We start from the raw sequence: 22,333 nt of genomic DNA on the forward strand, positions 1-22,333 counted from the left end.
CAACTGCTACGGTGACATTCTTTCATTAATTTCCATGCAAATAAAGAAAAAGAATGATGACTTATCCCTTTATGAAGTCAAAAGTAGCTTCCGCAGTTAGTGGAGTGGATTTTTATAATTACGTTGCGCCTCTCAAATCACAATATGTTGAATAACTCTGCAAATCACACAGCTTATGGGTCTGATAATTTTGACTATATAGGAATACACATGAAGATATATTTTATTTTATTTTTATATATACAACCTGATGAAAATTATAAAATTAGCACATTAAATGAAAAATATATTCCTACTCGGGTTGTTTATAATATAAAACTTCGTAAATCTCTTCTAAATTTAATAGAAATGTATATATAGAACGTAGTAGATCATCTAGTTCATGAGCATTCCTTATTAAACTTGAGCCGCCTAATATATTCTTAATGTATATAAAATTTAAGAACAAAAATATAAGATAATATCTCTCTTATTTTTCTGATACAAGGTTAAAATATTCAATCATAAGTATATTTTTTGATACGAGGATAATATAGTCTACGAAAAAGCCTTATAAATGAAAAGAGACCGAAAATAAAATTCCATCAAGGAAAAGCCAACAAGAACCAATTATTACAACTAACTTAACGAACACCTTGATTAAAAAATCGGAAGCGACAAAGCACCTTAATTAACACGAAGTAGATGTGAACTCGTTGTAATTAAATTCAGGCAGCAAGCACACAAACCCCACCACATTTAAATCACGCCAATTATTACGGGATTTACTCTTATATAATTCCATTTACTACATCATTATATTCCTCAAATCTCTCCACCAATACCATTTATAGAAAATAGTAATGTTTGGTTTCCAAATGTCTCCATTTGTGCTCTTACTCTTGCTAGTTTGTGCGACTCCAATCCTTGCTTCATCATCCACAATTCAAGATCCACATATTGTGGTCCAAGATGTACACAAGTAAGTATATTAATTCTCATTTAAATTTTTTTATTTATTCATTTATTTTAGACATATATGAGGTGCATGGATACAATAAAAGACGAGATCCCGACAATTGAAATGTCCTTACTATTTATATATAGGAAAATCAATTCATCTCGAAGAAACCTAGGTTACCTCTCATGCTCAACGGGGAACCCCATCGACGACTGCTGGCGGTGCAACCCTAACTGGGAGAGCCACCGCCAGCAGTTGGCCGACTGCGCGATCGGTTTCGGCAAGAACGCGGTCGGCGGCCGGGACGGCCGCATCTACGTCGTGACCGACCCGGGCAATGACGACCCGGTGAACCCGCGGCCGGGGACCCTCCGGCACGCGGTGATCCAGAACGAGCCGCTCTGGATCATCTTCAAGAGCGACATGGTGATCCGGCTGAGGCAAGAGCTGGTGATGAACTCGCACAAGACCATCGACGGGCGCGGCGCCTCCGTGCACATTGCCGACGGGCCGTGCATCACCATCCACCACGCCAGCAACATAATCATCCACGGGATCCACATCCACGACTGCAGGAAGGCCGGCAACGCCAACATTAGGGACTCCCCCAGCCACTCCGGGTGGTGGGAGGAGTCCGACGGCGACGGTATCGCCATCTTCGGCGGCCGCGACGTCTGGATAGACCACTGCTCCTTGTCCAACTGCAACGACGGATTGATAGATGCGATCCATGGCTCCACTGCGATAACCATTTCGAATAATTACTTCACGCATCATGATAAGGTTATGCTGCTTGGGCACAGTGATGAGTTCATGCAAGATAAGAACATGCAAGTCACCATTGCTTTTAATCATTTTGGAGAAGGATTGGTTCAGAGAATGCCTAGGTACATATGATTTTTTTTTTTTTAATTCTATGTTTTTTTAAGTATCGAAGGGGAAGCGTTTTACCAATTGATATGCACTTCATAATCTTAATTATTTTATGTTCGAGTTAATGATTTGATTTTTTTTTTTTTTTGTGATTTTCAATATTTGAATATTTGAGTTTGAGGTGTTGAACAGGTGCAGGCATGGATATTTTCATGTAGTAAACAATGACTATACACATTGGGAAATGTATGCGATTGGTGGGAGTGCTTCTCCAACAATTTATAGCCAAGGGAATAGGTTTCTTGCCCCCAATAATATGGTTAAAAAAGAGGTACGTCCAAATTTAATTAGTGTTGTATTTTAACACTAATCTATTAGCATTTTTCTTGTAGTGGATTGAGACGATTGATAAATGTGTAGGTGACAAAGCACGAGGATGCGCCCGAAAGCGAGTGGAGAGGGTGGAATTGGAGGTCGGAAGGCGATTTGATGCTCAACGGGGCGTATTTCCGGCAGTCAGGGCAGGCGGGAGCTTCGTCGGCGTACGCAAGGGCGTCAAGTTTGAGCGCAAGGCCATCTTCTCTTGTGGGAACAATGACTGTTGCCTCTGGTCCACTTAATTGCAAGAGGGGATCTCGTTGCTAGTTCAAATTCATCGATTCCCACATATATATTACCAATATCTAAATTAAGAGATGAAACATAAGTCAAACCTAGGATTAGAATTGACTTATGAAGATATATAGCACGTATTAATTATGTCTGTTGCGTGATTGGTGTTGAAATACACTTGGAAATTCTACATAATGGGGCGCCAATATGGTATGTCTTGGTCTTCGATGAAAGTGGAAAACCAAGACAACGCATTTGTCAAACCCTTTTGAGAAAAAAGTGGACTTGATGCATCTTGCCAAAATTTGCAAATGTGCACTATTTAGTCCTACTTAATTAAGTACATCTAGAAGGTTCTCAAAAAAAAAAAAAAAAATTAAGTACATTTAGAAGTACTAGCTAATACTACCCACAGCTAAATAATGTAATGGTTAATTAATTCGACTTACAATTTTTTTTATTTTGATAAATCAAAATAAATTTAAAGAACACATTACAATAGACTCAAACATAAGATCTTTAATTAACATTAATCAGTCTACTGCTACTACTAGACCAACACACGTACAAGCACCCTATTTATAACTTTTTTTTTCTTTTTAAGTTGAGGACAAGAGCATGGTGGGTGATTGTATCTTTCGTTTTATCTTTTACGAGATTGTTCGGTTTGAAGAATTAGATTAGATTAATCTTATAATATATAGTATCTTGTTTGGTTGGATAGATACAACCCGATATTCAATGTCGAGATAATGACATATAGAAGTAGTCTTGTATTATGTGTCTTGATTTATCTTATTATAACAAAATTAATCTTCGGTCAACTCAATCTCAAGTAATCTTGAATTAATTTAATTTCGTGAATCGAATGAGAAATTTCACCTTTTAGATATCTTTGAAGGACAATTTGACTTAAAGTGTACGAGATTTTTCTTTTTTTTTTGGGTTGATGTGGTATTTTATTTATATGGGATCCTCTGTCCCAGGATATAGTGTGTACCACTCTCATTATGTTATAATTTTAAATTATTTTTTTGTTCAATTTTAATTTATTATGCATTAAAATAATATAAAGATAATTAACAAGGGTTCACTCATCCAATTAGGGTTTATAATTATTTTTTTATATTTATTTGAATTAATAATAGATTATTTGGGTCATTAATTCAAAGTTAGGGTATATAATTTTTTAATGATAAATATTTATTAGAGTTCATAATATAATAATACTCCCTCCGTCCCAGCTTTTAGTATCCAACTTTCCTTTTTTGGTCGTCCCACATTTTGGTATTCATTTCTATTTTTAGTAAAAGTAGGCGGGGCCCTAACTCCACTATAATTATTTTAACTCTCACATAAAATGTGGGACCCTTATTCCACTTACAACACACCAATCACTTTATTAAAATCCGTGTCGCACTCAACTAGATACCAAAAGCCGGGACGGATGGAGTAATTTTTATTTTTATAAAAAACAATTATAAAATAAAGAAATTAGGAATGGTACACGGTGGTACACACTATATTGTGGGACAGAGGATCCCATCTGTATTTTATCCTTCTGTTTACTTTTTGAAAAAGAAAAAGAAAATTAAACTGGTATCATTTTGATTGCCACCTTAAACGTTTTTAGTTGTATCATGCCGGATTTGATTTTGGGAAAATTTATTTTTTGTGAGAAATTCAGATAGTTTGTAAATTGGGGTATTTTGAATTTATAAATTAATGTTTTGCCAAAAGTATAATTTTACAATCTCTCAATCAATCTCTCTGCTTGTGTGAACACCAGGAGCTGCTTTATTCACGGCTGTATTAACCCTGTATGTTGCTTTCAGTACATCTTTTAAGCAGGAAAAATCATTATTTCTCGACTTTTTTAGTCTTTTTCTATTTGCCACTATTTATATATGTTATATATACTTGTAGATAAACAATTAAACAGGGATAAAGTTTTGCCAACTAAAAATTTCAATTTTTCTCTACAGATACCGAGTTTCTAAAAATCGTACAGAAATCATTATGCCAGATTAATCCATACCTCAAAATAAACATACTTCTTCTGTCTCATATATCTTGAGACACTTTAATTTTTGGGCGTCCCATCTATCTTGAGACATTTTTTTATTTGACAAAAGTTTTACTCTTTATTCATTTTTTCAGTTTTCAAAACACTACTTTCTTAATTTCTATGTAAAAAAAAAGGTTTCAAGATAATGGAGATGGAGGGAGCAAATATCAAGGAGGATCACTTGCAAGTTGCACGGGAGACCACACCTGTGTGGATTGAGGATTTGTACGCTGACTCAATAACCCGTCTGTTTGTAACCCATTTCCATCTAATTATATATAACAAATTATATTTTCATAAAATAAATATTAATACATTACACATTATACTTTTAAAAATATATTTGATATTTTTAATAACAATAAATGATACTTGTTAAATGACGACACATATCAAGCTTAAGTCGGGCAGGTCGGAGCCCCGCGGATTGATTTACACAAGTTTTTATGTATAATAATAATAATAATAATAATAATAATAATAATAATAATAATAAGCATTTAAAGTACGTACATATCAAAATATTGATTATATATAAAAGATAGTGTATATATCTATATAATTAATTCACTATATTGTATAGATAGATAAGTGATGATGAAGTGCAATTCAATTGATAAGATGTTTTTTCTGCTCTCAGAATGTAGATTGGGATTAATTCGAGTCATCTAGTGTACGTGATTGTGAGGTGTGTATGAGTGGTAACTACAAAAAAAGAGACATAAAAGTATAAATGAGCAGGAATACTCGAACTTTGTAATTTTGGATTTGTAATTATTTATTATGTAAATCGATAGAATATTGATTGCATATTTCTTTCGAAAAAATTTATAAATAAGATAAATGAAAAATACCAATAAGCTTCAAACATATATTTTGGTTTTCAGTCATTCAACAAATTCGAAGGAAATAATTTGGGGAGCCTGGCCTGTTTGTTGCAGCACATTTTCATACCTCTACATTAATAAACGAAATTCAACACACGGCTAAAAACTAAAGCAAATTAAAGATTCAAGAATGACAAAATGCTGACGATCTTTTAGCACCTACAAAACCATATGCTAAACATTATTTAAAAGAACAAGAGCCCGACTGCAGCAGTGGCGCCGACGGCGGCGGCAGAGAGCTTTAGGGAGGAGGCAGCGTCCTTGGGTGGTGTATCAGCTGGCGCAACTTCATCGGGATTGGCCGCCGGAGCAGGTGATAGATCGATAGCGGACGAGCCGTCCGCATCGGGGCCAGGCGCAGCCGATGGCCCCTCCCCCGGAGAGCCTGCCGCCGAAGCGGATGCTTCTGGCGGGGAGGCGACGGGCGGCCCTGGGGCGGAGGCCTTGGGGGCTGCATGAGACGCCTTGGGGGCTGCACTAGGGATGGGGGTGGCGGCTTTCTTCGCCGACGGCATGGGCGCCGCTACGGGGGAGGACTTCGACGGAGACACGGCCGGCGATAAGGTCGGTCGAACTGCGGCGGCGGAGCCAAAAAATATTGTTAGCGCAAGAGCGAGAGCAACCACTTGGGATCCCATCATCTTATTTGAATTTTTTTTAGATGTGGATGGTTTTTATTTTTTTGCAAGGTCTGTTCTGTTTAATATTTGAGAAAGATCGATAAATTAGAGAGGGAGAAATTTGAGAAGAAAAGTAGGCTTACAAAGTTTGTGATGAAATATCAATGCTTGATATATATATATATATATATATATATATATATATATATATTTAGTGAGAAATGTGTTAGTTTTTCGCCGGATAATTTGCTGAGGTTGACGGTGGTCTATTCACCTAGGTTAACGGTGGATGTCAAATTTCATGTATAAAGATAGTAAGACGAATAGTGGACACTTTTAGAAAATATATATATAGTCAATTTTGGTTTTTACTATTTATTTAATTTTCCGTAATTTATGAGAACTAAGTTAATGTATATGTCGCGTTGAGCAAAAAAGAACCTTAGTTACAATAGTAAAAGAGGATTAATGCACCGATTAAATACATTCGAGAATTTTTTTTGGCCCATATTTCATTTTGGATTGTCCCACAATAAGTGGTATATTTTTATAAATAGAAAACTTTAACTCTTGAAAAAATATAGACCCTACCACTTTCAACCTATTTATATATTTTCTTTAATTCTTGTGTTGAAAAATTTTGAGCCACTTATAGTGGGACGGATGGAGTATAATTTTTAATGATTTTTTGTCAATGTTAGTTTATCACATTTTAATATAATAAAAGATATTACCTCATGTCTGATAAAAACATGAACAATTGAGAATGACGCGAGTTTTAAGAAATGTTAGTTGGAAGTTGTTGTGAGAGGAAAATAAATCCCACTATATAAAACATTATGAGACTAATGAATTTATTGAGGAAAAGTAGTGGTGGACCATGATAGTTTTGTTATGAATAAATATGAAAATAAGGGATAAATAAGGAGATAGTGTACAAAAATAGAAATCTTCATGTTTTTGTGAGACGCTTCAAAATGACAAATTGTTCATATTTTTGTGAGACAGAGGGAGTAGTTAACAAGGGTTCACTCATTCAATTAGGGTTTATAATTAGTTTTTTATATTTATTTGAATTATAATGAATTATTTTGGTTAATTAATTCAAAGTTAGGATATATATTTTTAAAAATTTTAATTTTTAGTGATAAATATTAATTAGAATTTATTATATAATAATATTCTTTTTATTTTTATAATAAATAATTATAAAATAAAGAAATTAAGAGTGAGACATGTGGTACACATTAAATTGTGAGGTATCTAGGGCATCCCATTCCAATTAACAAGTCAACTTCATAAAATCTTCCCTTTTGTTTTGGCAATTTGTATTGACTATGTCATCTTCAAATTTATATATTTAAAAAAATAATGATGCATTATTTTATGTCATGTTAATCACAAAGCCGTATTAATTTAAGTGAACTTGCGTTCAAAAAAAGTTCATATATCTATATATAGAGAGAGAAAGAGAGATGGATTGGATAAAATAAATATTAATTTCAAAGAGATTAATTTAATATTAATTTTTAAATTGTGAAGATTTATAGTGAATTCATCACTTTAATGAATAAATTCGTTTTCAAAGTTCGAATTCATGGGGAGATTTTTTTATTATTCATTATCTTTCACCAGGGGCGGATCCACCATGGAACATGGGGGTGCAGTTGCATCCCAAAAAAAAAAAAAAAAATTACTAGTATTAATATTCATATATAAATTATTTTAGATTTAGTTTTTGCACCCCCAATTAAAAGTTTTAATCCAAAATAAAAAGAAATTCAGTTTTTAAAATCCTAAATTCCATTGACCCAACTAAAAAGAGAGCTCATCATCTCTTTCTTTTTCATTCTTTTGATCAAGCCCATCATTTAATCAATCAATTACCTCAATTCTTAATTAAACAAAAAAGTTGAAAGTATACATTTTGCATTTGAAATGCAAAGTTATTACTATTATATTTGTATTTTAGTAAAAAAAATGTCTAAAATGTATCGAAGGCCTCAATAAGATTATTTTTTGCATCCCCAATTTAAAAATCCTAGCTCCACTAGTGTCTATAAGATTATTTTTTGCATCCCCAATTTAAAAATCCTGGATCCGCCAGTGTCTTTCACAACAAAATCATTATTTTGTAATGATTTATAGTTATATTCGTGGTTTAGAGGAAGTGATTCAAATAATTTCATATACACACACACCGTATAGTAGGAATTGAATCCTTAAATCGCGAATATTTACGGTGAATTCATTAAATTGTTGAACAAATTTGTGGTACAAGATTCGAATAATATAGATGAAAAAATCTCGTTTTTTTTTTTCAATGAACTCATCATTTTTACACCGAATTCTCAATGTTTCAAAGCCTGATTAGTTCATCTTCCTTATAACTTCAAATATATGAATATAAAAAACCAAACTTTAATTTTCATATAATTTGTAAAATTAATTAATTTTTTTAACAATATTTTTTAGGTATTAGAATCAAAATAATTAAGTATATATATATATATATATATATATATATATATATATATATATATATATATGTGTGTGTGTGTGGATTAAACAAGAGCAGTTTACTAATGATATGCTCACGATAGGTATGTAGCGTATTATTCCTCTATATATATTAATTACTTTTTTCGTCCACTATTGTGGTTTGAGGGGCACATATTTTAATAAATGGTTAAAAGATGCGTATAAAATAGAGAAATGAACGCACTAAATTTGAGTGGAAAAATTAACTCATCAAAATCGATGTGTTAAATATATAGTTGTATTTCATAAATATTGAATAAATAAAATTTAAAATACAAAAAATAATTTAAAAAATAAAATACTACCATTTTGATGGACAAAAGGAGTATATGAATTAAATATATAGTTGTATGGCTCGTATTCCGTTTCTTATAGAAGTTTACTCCCGCATGTTGTATTATCCAAATATGTATATATATATATAGAGAGAGAAAAGTTAAACAGAGAATGCTAAATATTTAGAGAATAGAGAATTCGTGAAATAAAAACGAACAGATCTATAATTTTTACGAACAAATCAATGTACCGCATGAACAACAATTTGCCCCGGGTTCGAATCCTATTGGTGGCGAGTTTTTCTCTTTTTTTACTAAATACGTCTGTTCGTTAGTTATGTTGATCTGTTCGTAAAATATATAGACTTGTTCAAAATGAAATATATAATAATTCTCTATTTAACTTGACCATATATATATATATATATATATATATATATATGAGCGCGTTCCAGTGAGACCTCCTATTTTTCGTGTAACACTGAGGACAATGAATAAGACATATATAATACTAATGAACAAGACGTATATCTAATGAACAAGATGTATATACTGATGAAAAATAAAATTTAAAAAATTGGTAATGAAAAAGACATATATACTAATGAACAATGCAGTATATACTAATGAACAATGCAGTATATACTGATGAATAACAAAATTTGAAATATTCTGCTCCCTCCAGGATTCGAACCCTGCGAAAAAAATTATCCCTCCAGATACAATATCAGTCATAGGATTGATAAAATAAACACATTAGATCGTGTCCTAGATCTCACTAAAATTAGGTGGTCTCATTGGAGCGGCCCATATATATATATGTATATATTTATATATATATGTTGGGAGAGGTTCAAGAAAGAACAACCAAATAAAAGAAGAACGGAGAACTATTTTCAGTCATTCGATCATCAAGATCTACGGTGGATGCATCATCTTGTTGGATGAATGCAGATCCTGTGTTCGAATCCTGAAGGGAGCAATTTTTATTTTTTATTTTTTTGAGTACATTAATTTTAATAGCAAATGCATTAATTTTTACAGTGAATGCATTAGATTTGATAGTTCTCACGTTCTCACAACTAATGTAGTTGTCTATATAAACTTTCAGCTAAACATCACACAAATATTAAGAATAATTTTGAAGGAAACAAGTTCAAATCAACAAAATTCAAGAAATACAAAAGTTATATCCATCGTCTATGATGATCAAAGACGATTTCCTGTATATTTGTTTTCTAGTAATTATGCAAGAGGGTATATATCTAATGATCTATTATCATCAAACAAAACAAATTAAAGCATGCAAATGATCGACGTAGCAAACATGTTACATCAAGAAGAATCCGGCGGCACCGACGGCACCGACGGCAGCAGAGATTTCCAAGGTGGTAGCGCCGCCAGCAGCCGGTGTGTTCTGACCACTTGAGCCGGTGGATGATCCGTTGTCGGAAGCAGGAGAGTCGTCCGACGGAGCACCGGCTGGGGAGGGCTCATCCGAGGGGATCGGTGGATCGGTTTCGTCGTCAGCGATGCCCGCCGGGCCTGGAGCGCCGGCTCCTCCGGTGGTGTTGGAAGCTGCCGCAGGGGATGCAGCTTTGGGTGCGGCGGCTGCGGACGAGGTTGGCACGGGAGCTGCTTTTGGTGCGGCAGAGGGGGCTGCGGCCGCTTTTGAGGGGGCTGCGGCCGGGGATGATGACGGTGACGATTGAGCGGAGACGACGGCGGCGAAGACGGCGATTGAGAGAAGGGCGATGACAACCATTTGGCGGGCCATTTTTGTTTGTCTTTATTATTTTATCTCCCCTTGTTGTAAGATTTTATTTGATGAGCAAATGCCCACTTTTTCTTATTCTTATTTGATTCTTGGAATTGCAGCACTCTCTCTGTGAATATACAGAGAGAAATACTGCAAAGGAAATGAAGGGGTGGGGAGTTTGGAGAAGATTTTGATGCATAGTTATAGGGAAATTCTGTCCATAAATGGTGAATGGCTGAGGCAAATTGTTGACCTATTTTAACTCTCATCCTTCTATTTGAGATGTCTAAGCTCCATCCCAATGTCCAAACCACAACTTATCTAAGATTGCGCCTCGTGTCTCATATAACTAGACACTGTCTATATTTAATTGATTGGAGGGAGAGTTATCGTAAAATAAATAGACGCACTTTGAATATTTTTTATTTTACACGTGAACTTTAAAATGTGACACAATTACATAAATTTCACATTTTCTGCAACTTACGCATATGTTTCTTTTAAATTGTCATGTTCCAAAACTGAAAATTGAATCGACACTTGCTCATAATCCACAAAATTGAGCTTGGAGTCGAGTTATGCCTAAAGGCTAAAAGGCGAGAGTTTGAAAAATGTCACTTTCTCCTTCCACAAAAAATTTATCATATTATTAACGACACAAATTTTAATAAAATATGAGTGAAATTGTATTATGGAAATAACAATTTTTTATAAGAAGATCAAAAAAACAATTAAGACAATTTTTTCGTGGACAAAGAGCATATATGATTATTGATTAGTAGGCTACCGCAGCATGGCTCGCGTTGGCCAATGTTATTTTTAGTGAAAAGTTCACATTTTTAGAAGCGATGTATTTGAAAGAGGTAATCACGCTTAAATATTCGAATTTTTATTAAATTTTGTTTTTGCATATAAATTAATTATGTCAATAATACACAAACTTTGAATTGTCCAGTAATTAATTTCTAAATGTTTGTCCATTGCCTCTAAATTAATGCTGAAGTGAACGCCTGAAATATTTGCATGACTTAAATAATTGATGTACTACATAATGTAGTTAGATGTCTATGTCACTTCAACTAGTCACGATGAGATTAATATGTCACTTTAATTATAAGAATAGACAATCGAAATATTAACATAATTTAAATTTAGTGTATTTTAATGTAGAATTTTTAATTTATCTGCAAAATAAGAATTATGTGAAAGTTTGTACATTTCAATCACAGAGGCATTGTTGGGATAGCTTTCGAGCATTTTGGATAAATGACAAACAGTTTGAGACACTCCAAAACATTTCCCCCCAATTAAAGAAGAGAGACTCAAACAAAACCCCAACCCTAAAACTTTTCTATACCTCTCAACACCATATATAAATTTTACAAGAAGCATGAGCAAGATTCATCCGATACGCATCCTGTCGACGCTCTTCCGCCCCCGTTCCAGCTGATGATCGATGTTCTTCCAAGATTTGTCGATGCAATCAACGCTCCTCCTTGATCTCTCCACTTGATCGAACGACATCCTCAACTTATCAACGTTCTGTGGCTTTGACCTCTCGGTGCTGCGTCTCGGCTTGTCCCTCCGGTCACTGCTCTTCCTGGGAGCATCAAACATGTCCGTGCTCTTCCTAGACGGCTCAAACTGATCTACGCTCTTCCTGGTACTGGTTCTGTGCCAAGGAGGAGATGGCTCCACCGTTGCAACGAACTTCTTGAGATGCCTGATGTATTCCGGGTAGAGCTCTAGATTGCAGTGGTTGCCTCCCTTGATCCACAAGGGCTCGTATTTCTCCTTGCAGAGCTCCCACAGCTGCTTACCATGTGAAAAATCAACCACTTCATCAGCAGTTCCCTGCACACCATCATTTACCATAGTTGGATCCCTTACAATTGCATATATGTAATATAAATGTAATCATGAATTGGGATCTACTTGATCCTATCCATACCATCGTTAAGGAAAACTTAAACCACAACTACGTTTCCTCTGATCTCGAGTCTCTTGCTTTCATTTGAACTTATTGCAAATTCATGTTTAGATTGGGGAGTTGTTGTCAACATAGTGACACAAGAGTTTTTTAGAAAAAAATCTAACTTACATGAATGATGAGGACAGGACAATTAACCAGCGTGATTTTATCAATGTTCTGCATCAATAACAAGAAAACATTAATTTTACAAGAGAATTGAAAGCAAGAAGTTATAAACGAATATATATAGATACCTTGTAGATGTCGAACCAGTAGGTTTTTTTAACAGCATACATGACTCTGACACCAGAGAGTATAGGGCTATGCAAAACAACGGCTCGTACACGAGGCAGACGAGCTGCTAGATCCAAAGTGGGGCCACTCCCCACGGATTGACCGTACAAGATAACATCTTCCTGCTTGGTGCCATAGTTCTCCTCAAGACACTTGAATGCAGCTTCAATATCGGCATACGTGTTGTGCTCACTCGCCTACAAACACAAACACAAACACAATCACAACCTCAACCTCAACCTAAACCACCACACATTCACATCAACAACCAACCAACTATATATCTCAGATTTAACGCACCTTCCCAGATGACTGCCCATATCCAGAGTAGTCATACCTGATCATATTCAAACTAAATTATTCATTTTTCACAGTCTATACACACACATCTAAATACATGAGTTTACAGATGCTAAATTTATCACTACCAGAACAAGATTTCCAGTGTGCTAAAAATCCATACCTTTACAAATTTTCTTAGATTTCCAAATTACCATGATCAATCTAACTAGAGCAACAAACTTACAATCCAAATAACGATAACATTATCTGCATGTAAAATTACACCAACTTTTAGCGTTTTCTGATTTTATCCACAAACTTTTTTTTGAATCCAAATACATGAACTTAGTGTTTGTCTGATTTTTCCCACGGGAACAAGTTGAAACTGACATGGCTTCTACGTACATGCACTATTGTCCATGAAATTGAGATAACTACACTTGCATTTTTTTCCTTTAATAAGATGAAATTTAAAAGAAGAAGAGAGCTGTGTTGTTTCGAAGTCTCGGGTTCGATTCGACGGTGACGCGACCTTTAGAATCTATATTTATCCAATTAAAAAGAAAAAAATTGTATTGTTTTGACCGTCGGCGAAATTAACCAGGGAGAGAATGAACTTTGTCCGAAAAATCATACAAGCAGTAATTAAGTTGGTATATAGAAAAGAAAAAGTTGATGAGAAAAATCAGAAAACGCTAAAAGTTGGTATATTTATACGCCCAATTTTGTATCTTTGTTTTATGTCTGCTTTCGGCAACAAAATAAGAAATTTCATAAAAAAAAGTAGAATTGAGAAATCGATACCCGAGGAGATTGAGGCGGAGATGAATGCTGAGCTCGATGAAGAGCTCGTACATCTGTCCGAGATCGGTGGCATTGCCATGCGAGTAGAGAAGCGTGGAGGTGGCCATGGGGTGGCGGACGTACACCGCCACGATCTCGGAGCCCCGCCGCGTGGGCAGCCGCATCACCTCCACGTTCTCGCGGTGGGGGAAAGGGCTCAGCAGCAGCAAACCCGTGACGTCGTCGTGCACCAGCTTGTACGACGCCGGATTAGGCGGAAAGAAGGCCAGCTTCGCCGCCATGGACGACGTCACGCCACCCATACCACCACCACCTGCTACCACAATTCCATCAAAACCACACAATTACTAAAAACAAGGTCTTCAATCTGTAAATGAAATCCGCATTACCGTTGCAGCCGGTGCGAAAAAGGGAAAATGAATGAGTGCAAGTGTGGAAAAGAAGGAAAGTAAAGTTGAGAGAGAGAGAGGGAGGGAAAGTGAGATATTGGATTAGAATATTTAGCGAGTGTTGATGGGCGCATGGGAGGTGTTTGAATTATTGCGCGAGTGAAAATAATGGGGGGGATGGAAAGGGACATGAGTAGGCCTGCGCCCCCGAATTTGTGCTAACTCCATATTTCCAATTTGTGTCATCTTCTGGTTTGGAAGATGGTGGCTGATGCCCCCACATGCCGTGTTTGCTTTCCGACTTCATAATACACTACTCTCTTCTCCTCTATTTCTCATTCTCAACACCCCCTAATTACAACACAACACAATAATCTTCATCATCTTTTTTCTTAACTATGTTTTTTTCATTCATCTTTTCTTAACCATCCTACTCGATTCAACCCCAAGCTTCTCTATTTTATTCCATGAGAGTGTGAAATTATTGTCATTTACTTTGATTGAAACTTTATAATGTGAAGATGAAAAATGAAAAAAAAAAAAAAAAAAAAAATCACATTTCCTACAAAAGTACCATCACACCAAAAATAGAGGGATAATTTCTCCTTTGTAGTGAATGAAATTCTATATTATAAAAATGAGGGGGAAAAAAGGAAATTTTTTTCCAACAAAAAAGAACACACCCTAATAGTGACATGAGGTATTAATTTGGCATAAATCCCAAACGGGGATCCTATGTCCAATATTTCTATTGTTCCACTTTTAATCATTCAATTTTAATCTCTAGTGTTTTAGTTTGATTTTATAACCATTAATTAGGATTCATTAATCTAATTAGCATTTATAATTATTTTTAGTTTATAATTAACTAGCACTTGCACTCTGTCAATAATATTTTATATTTCTATACTCATATAAAATTGATATAAACTCAATTGTCATATGTATAAATATAATAAAAAAATTAATTGAATATATTTGAGTTGAATATTAAAAAAATAAAGAGGAATTCACAATAATGAAAACTGAGAAATAGATTTATTCAAAAAAAAATGAGAGAGGAGAAAGATTTTTTTAAAAATTTAATCTTTAAATAAATGTATAATTTTTACATTTTAAATCAAATATGTAAAATATACTATCAAATTAAAGCTCTTATCGTGATCTTTAATTTTGTATGCATATTAAATATTTTATAATTAGTCAAATTTTACAATTTTAGTAAGAAATAAAATGAAAAAAAAAAGAAATAAAAAAAATAGTTTATATAAATAAACCTTCAATTTTATTATAACTATAAAATTGTCACTCAATTTTGAATCAATTTGAAATTGATTTCAACTTGAAATCAGGGCTTTTTAATATAGGATAAATTATTAGAATTGATTATTCTATAACTAGGATAAATAATTTTTAAGGTTCAATTTTTAGTAGTAAATGTCAGTTGAAATTCATTATATCATTATTATTTTTTATTTCTTTATAATAAATAGGATAGAATTAGTAAAACTAATATGAAGATATATTTGGACCGCATAGAATCTTCAATAGTTGATAAATGTGTGGATTGATCACATTAAATTGAAATTAATTCATTGTAAGATTTTTTTTTCCTTTCTAGAGTTAGACACACATATCCAACCTATTGATTAAAGGTAAAATATTTTACGAACTGCTCTTTATCATATTGTACAAAAGAAGGTAATGCTATTTGGATAAATTAGATTCGGATCAAATGCAATAAAATATTTAAGTTTCAACATATTAAGACATTTTTACCCTTTGTACATTTGACTGATTATATATATATATATATATATATATATATATATTAATTGAATAATTCATCATTAAATTTGGTCTAAAAATCATCATTAAGTGAATATTTTTATTTTTTTTAAATGGTAATGTATTTTAATTAAAATATATATTTTTCATTCCATTTCATTTGAACTTGATCCGGATCAATTTGATCCAAATGAATTTACCCAAAAAAAAAATTGTTTGATAATTAATTTACCAAATATGATGGGAAAGTGTTCGTTTGGATATAAACAAACTTTGAAATACAATGTGTAAAAGGGACACGTTAGGACATTCAATTATTGAATATATTACCTAATGTTTGACACAGGAAGAAAATTTTGCATGAGATCAACATCTCATACCACCCTGATTCAATCATTAAAATATACTCCTTCCATTCCATTCCTTTTTTTCGGATGTCCCATTTATATAAATTTATTTTCATAAAAAGTACTTCATTCTTCCCAACGAAAGCGGTGTGTATTTCTTTTTTAGCCGTCCCAACGAAAGTGTTGCATTTCCTTTTTTACTCATTTACTATTATAATCCTATTTAATTCAGTTGGGAAAGTGTTGCATTTCCTTTTTTACTCATTTACTATTATTATCCTATTTAATTCTTTAATTTACTCCAATTTTAATACATCATTAACAAAAATATGAGCAATATTTTTTCTTGATCCTTGTGAAAAATCTCAATCACCTATATATATATGGACAAATGGAGTAAATTAGTTTACAATTTGTCTTAAGCAAACCTAGGGCAAAATAGGAACTTGTTTGCCAACTGCACCCCTATTATATGTTTATTTAATGAACTATCTTTTTCTTGCAAATATTTAATGAACTATCTGAGTTCAATTGTTGAATGTTGACTCCTCTAAACTCTAATTATAAGAGGGGCAATTATACGTAGGAATGCTATTTCAATAATACAAATTTTTTAAGGGCAAGTTGCCAATTACCCGACCATTATGAGGTGGAATTCGGTTAGGTTCAACTAACCGCACCAAAAATTTCGATTAATATACTCTAGTGACATATAGAATACCAAACCATTCTAAAATTCCATTAACTAAAATACCAATCGATTTTTCAAATTTTTTATTCGGTTAATTCAAATAATCGAATACTTATTTAAAGAAAATTCCCCAATCCATTTTTTAATTTTCCTATGTTTCAGAACCTATTTCGTTCCAAATTTTCAATCCTAACATTATTATAAAATCTAAACTATCAATTCATCATCAACTCAAATACTATTAAACATAAAAACAAACATGAATTATTTTAATATAGTATAATTTAGGTTGTTCGATTATAACGATCGAGAATATCGGGTATAACCAAACACTGAAAACTTTAAAAAACCAAATATTTTGATTAATTATAGATCTGAATTAGATTTATGAGATCAATTTTATAAAATTTGGGCAGGTGGTATAAAATTTCGGGTAACAAATTTTCCCTTCGACAAGGTAAAATTTTATACCTTAGAAAGGGTGTTAAAATTTTATACCACCTTATAAAGAATAGATATATATATATATTCTCATTCAAAATAAAAAAGATATAAAGAATGTGATCCCCACTTTATACCTTTCTCCCTACAATTTATCAACCTTCGCCGTATATAAGAAAAGCTTATAAAAATGCAACAAAAAAATTCAAATTAGGAAGCGCAAAAGGGCAAGTGTGCGGTGTTGTCTTTACCCTTTTTCTTTCAAGTCCACAGCGTTCAAATCATTAGCTGGAAAAAAGGCATGAAATGAAAGTTCAACAAATGCAAAAACAAAGCATGTGCAAACGCTACCAGTTTCCACATGTCAAAGCAATGGCCACACACACACACACACATATATGATGAAGTAATAATTACTCGTGCTAGCTCCAATTAGTGGTCAACAATTTGTTGGGTCATACACTAGCCACTAGTATTAAAGGAAAGTTCATAAGCACCAAATTCTCTATTCCAATTTTTGCTACTTAAATCTACTATTTCAATTTATTAGCAAACAGCAGCACATCTACATGACTCAATGATGCTAGGCAGGCATTATTATACGAGACATAAACACCAAAGGAAATACTCAAAATGTATGCAAACATTTTCTACATGCTAAGATTACTTTATCCCAAGACTACATGATTGCTCAAGGGAAACAGGCCAGACAGCATGCTGCATTTCAAAAGGCAAAGATATCAGAAGAAAAAGTCGAGCCAATGATAAATATGAGCTTTCCAGTTGCAGTAACAGACTATAAAGCTCAGATCAAAGTCCCTGCTATGCAGCAAGTATTCTCTTACACATACAATTCTACCAGAGAAGAAGGTATTAAAATCATGAATCCAAAGACAATTAGAGGGCGTTTACTTGAAGGATTAGCATTGATAGATAAAAATAGTAAGACTAATTTCTTGTTTACTTTGGTAGATTGAAACTTTGGGTTATCCTAAGACCCTTGGTTATTTCTATCATTTAAGCTAGTTTTGCTTGATTCTTATCCCATTGAAAGGGTGGGATTGGAGAAATCCTAATCTTGAGGATAAAAATACTCAATCATGCATCTTATCAATCATGCAAAGTAAACTCCCCCTTAGGGAATTCGCTCGGACCAAAGGTTTTCCCAGCTCGTAGCTGAATGATTCGCTCAATTTCTGGATGATTCCCTATTACAGTTATTCCTCTATTTAAATGACACTAATGAGCTATACAGAAATTGAAATACACTCACAATCATAAGTAGTCAATTTAATCAACCAATTTCCATCTTTTGTTCATCTGAGTACACCTTTAGTAGCAGCCTCTCCTACGAAAGGATTGCATCATCTTCTCCACCAACAACAAATGATTCTACTTATGCTATAGGATTTGGTATCAATAGTTTTCTCAACTTCATAACTCCATCCTTGTGAAAATGTCTGATTTATCATGTAAGCGGAGCAGCACAAATTAGAGAAGCATAAATCCTTGGAAGGCATATGGTTAACAAAATAAAAGTCGCCTTAAGATTCTGAAACAATCTCACATTTCCCTAGAGTCCACAACCATGCCCTTCATCACCTCATGAAGCCAAATGCCCTCATAAGATTCCACCCAAACAGTTTTAATTTACACTGAAGAAAGAACGCTTGACCTTAACCCATAGCTACTACTACTACAGAAATTTTATACATTGATTAACCACTTTTGTAGCTAGCCTTTCTCACACATCTTATTATTAGTCAAATGTTTGATGAGCGAACAAGTCGTTCAATCCAATAACATGTTAGCTACAGATAAACGTATCCCCTGATTCCTAAATCATTACAATGTGTTTAAGCCTTTAAGGATACTGACTGACCTTTGGGATTAGAATGCTTCCCATTCCCCGGAGCATATTCCATCGGTCTGATTCACACCCTCCAATTTGTATCCTTTAGATTTTCTACAATAATTTTTTGATAATATGTTTATCTTAAGGCAACTGTATTACACATCAAGCACTTCGTCTAATCACGTGTCATAGTCATCCTTAAATGTTGTTCAGTCTAAAACCTTGCACCAATCTCCACCCAGCCAGCAGGAAACCACACAAAAACATCAAACCCAATATAAACAAACGGTAACAAATCCACCTAAATAATATAGCTCAAAGTAACAAATAATGAGATATCAGTAATCAATAAAAAAAGGAACACCAATAATTCTCTGGTGCACATCCATTTCCACAGCAAAAGCCAACATCTCTCAACACAAAATGTACTAATTATTGATGTCCTGGGTTAACATGGACTAGATTGCCTTCATTGGTGGATTACGCGACCAGAATAATGTAAAATCTGAGTACGAATCAGGAAGGGCGAAAAAACTAAAACAATATCTCACCGAAACGGCGAAATAATCGGAATTACTTCTTCGTCTTCCTCCTCAGCCGCTTCCTGAGCTTCTTCAACTTGTGCTTATTCATCTTCTTTTTTCTCTTCTTCTTCACACTATCAGCTCGTATCACGTTGGCGTCATCCGCGTCGCCATCGGATTCGGGTCGAATCAACGTGGGTGGAGAAACCGGGTTGAGAAGAAACTCGAATGAGAAAGTCGGGTAAACTTGGGCGCAGAAAGGATTCTTGGGATTGAAATTATCAATTGCGGGTTGATCTGGGCTCGGATCAGTTGGTTGGGGGATTTTGGTCACAATAAAAGGGAGCGATGGAGAAGGGGGTCTATGGAGATGGGTGAAGAATGTGGAAGCAGGTCGGGTTCGGTTCCTGAGGAGCTTCTGCAGAGTCGAAGACGCCATTATAGAGCCCGAGAATTTGCAGGACTCAATTCATTTGCGAGATCATTGATTAGGGTTTTTGGAGGGGATTGGAACTGGAAAAGAAGAGAGCAAATTCCCAAAATGCGACTTTGTAATTTTCAATACAAACCGATTTATTATCTAAAAAAATGCTAAAAAATATTTAAAAATATGCCCCCATGCAGGATCGAACTACAGACCTTCAGTTTACAAGACTGACGCTCTACCACTGAGCTATAGGGGCTACTTGCATAGATGGTTTAGAATTAATTATAAATTATTTCTTATTATTATTATTATTATTGAGGGATTATCTTTTTCAGTTTATGAAAATTGACCTCTTTTCAATTTTGGTACATACATATAACGTTTGACAACAAAAAAATCTTAGACAATTTTCAATGGTATATTCTACTCCCTCCTCTGTTCACCAAAAATATGTCACTTTAGCCATATTTAATGTATGTGAAAGGTATGTCACTTTTCTTTTTAGGATTTGGTTTCATACATTTTCCTTATCATTTATTCTTATAAATATCTCTTATACAAAAAACATCTCTTATTCAATCTCAACCACTCATTTCATACAATAGTGGGATACAATGATGGACTATTTCTCCACTACATAAAAATTATCAATCATTTTATTAAAACTCGTGCTCAGCCAAAGTGACATACTTTTTGACGAACGAAGAGAGCATTTTACTACAGATTATACATTAAAATAACATGGATTCAGCCATCTATCTCTAGTAGTTTGAGATGAAAAGGAAATAATCTTTTTCTTTTATTAAATGAGAAAAATATAATTTCAAAATAATACAAACAAACATAAGTTGCGTGATAATATATTGTAAGTCGATGTGCATTATTTTAAATTTATGTGCGTATTATTTTTAAATTTTTTTTATCTTATTGAATTTATATAGTTCTATCCATTCATCCAACCCAACGAAACTGATGACCGCAATTCTCACCAAAACCCATAGGCCTGTTTGTTTGACACGGATTCTGGGCCGGGGAAAGTAATCGGATTTCAAAATATTAAATTCCTATGTTTGGTTAAATTTTTATCAATTAAAGGAAACTAATAAGAATCCTGAAAACAAGGAAAGTAGTGCAACTTTCCATGATTCTTATTCCCTAGCTTTTCTTAGGTATTCTTTTTCCTCATTCTCAGGATTCTTACTTATTTGTATTATTTTATAAAATGTAAATTATAATTTTTATTTAGTAGGTATTTAATGTTTTGTATTATTATTATTATTATTATTATTATTATTATTATTATTATTATTATTATTATTATTATTATTATTATTATTTAAGAAAATCTTAATTTATTTCTTTTTAAACTATAAATCATACTTTATGTTGTACATTATTATTATTATTATTATTATTATTATTATTATTATTATAAACAAATCTTGATTAAATTTTAGAACTATGAATCACAGTTTATTATTATTATTATTATTATTATTATTATTATTATTATGTAAGAAAATTTGAATTTAATTATAGAATTATAAATCATATAATTAACCTTAATAATATACTTTGTTGTCACTAAAAAAATTAATTAGAGAAATTTATTATAAAGATTAAATTACAATTTAATTCTTATATATAATGATAAATTATATTTATTTAATGATACAAATCCTGAATCCTAACAATTAGTATTTTTGGTATTTCCAAACACTGGAGAATGAATTTATTAGGATTCATTTTCCACGAAATTATTTTTCTGGGAATAACAATCTCAATTCACATTATTTTCCTGACAAACAAACATGCCCATAGAAATAAATTTTAGCGTAGTAGTGTATCAATTATTCACTATTCAGAGCATCTCCAATATATGCTGGGATTTACGCTCAGAGAACGCTAAAGTAGATCAAAAATGCTCTCAGCAGTGCGCTATTC

General features: G+C 33.3%; 4 protein-coding genes and 1 non-coding gene across 6 annotated transcripts; 1 reads left to right on the forward strand and 4 right to left on the reverse strand.

Moving 5' to 3' along the window:
• Positions 1–803: 803 nt before the first annotated feature.
• On the forward strand, positions 804–2,729 carry LOC131008703 (pectate lyase-like). Its single transcript, XM_057935715.1, has 4 exons — positions 804–961; positions 1,087–1,827; positions 2,006–2,144; positions 2,234–2,729. The coding sequence occupies exons 1-4, from the start codon at positions 843–845 to the stop codon at positions 2,456–2,458; spliced, it is 1,224 nt and encodes a 407-aa protein (XP_057791698.1). The 5' UTR covers positions 804–842; the 3' UTR covers positions 2,459–2,729.
• Positions 2,730–5,565: 2,836 nt separating this feature from the next.
• On the reverse strand, positions 5,566–6,018 carry LOC131009934 (uncharacterized). The gene has a single exon (XM_057937333.1). The coding sequence runs from the start codon at positions 6,016–6,018 to the stop codon at positions 5,566–5,568; it is 453 nt and encodes a 150-aa protein (XP_057793316.1).
• A 4,128-nt stretch (positions 6,019–10,146) lies between these two features.
• Positions 10,147–10,593, reverse strand: LOC131009936 (classical arabinogalactan protein 11-like). Its single transcript, XM_057937334.1, has one exon. The coding sequence runs from the start codon at positions 10,591–10,593 to the stop codon at positions 10,147–10,149; it is 447 nt and encodes a 148-aa protein (XP_057793317.1).
• Positions 10,594–11,734: 1,141 nt separating this feature from the next.
• Positions 11,735–14,860, reverse strand: LOC131008710 (uncharacterized). 2 transcript variants are annotated; one of them, XM_057935724.1, is made up of 6 exons: positions 14,317–14,860; positions 13,928–14,240; positions 13,142–13,178; positions 12,802–13,038; positions 12,677–12,724; positions 11,735–12,429 (listed from the first exon to the last, which is right to left on the reverse strand). In XM_057935724.1, the coding sequence occupies exons 2-6, from the start codon at positions 14,227–14,229 to the stop codon at positions 11,977–11,979; spliced, it is 1,077 nt and encodes a 358-aa protein (XP_057791707.1). In that variant the 5' UTR covers positions 14,230–14,240; positions 14,317–14,860; the 3' UTR covers positions 11,735–11,976. The 2 variants fall into 2 exon arrangements, with proteins under 2 accessions (XP_057791707.1, XP_057791706.1); XM_057935723.1 differs by having other exon boundaries at positions 13,928–14,243; positions 14,317–14,743.
• A 5,713-nt stretch (positions 14,861–20,573) lies between these two features.
• Positions 20,574–20,645, reverse strand: TRNAT-UGU (transfer RNA threonine (anticodon UGU)). The gene has a single exon. It is a non-coding gene; the product is annotated as a tRNA-Thr (tRNA).
• Between the last annotated feature and the right edge of the window lie 1,688 nt (positions 20,646–22,333).

The sequence above is a fragment of the Salvia miltiorrhiza genome, chromosome 2 (assembly GCF_028751815.1).
Source record: "Salvia miltiorrhiza cultivar Shanhuang (shh) chromosome 2, IMPLAD_Smil_shh, whole genome shotgun sequence".
In the NCBI taxonomy this organism is placed as follows: domain Eukaryota; kingdom Viridiplantae; phylum Streptophyta; class Magnoliopsida; order Lamiales; family Lamiaceae; genus Salvia; species Salvia miltiorrhiza.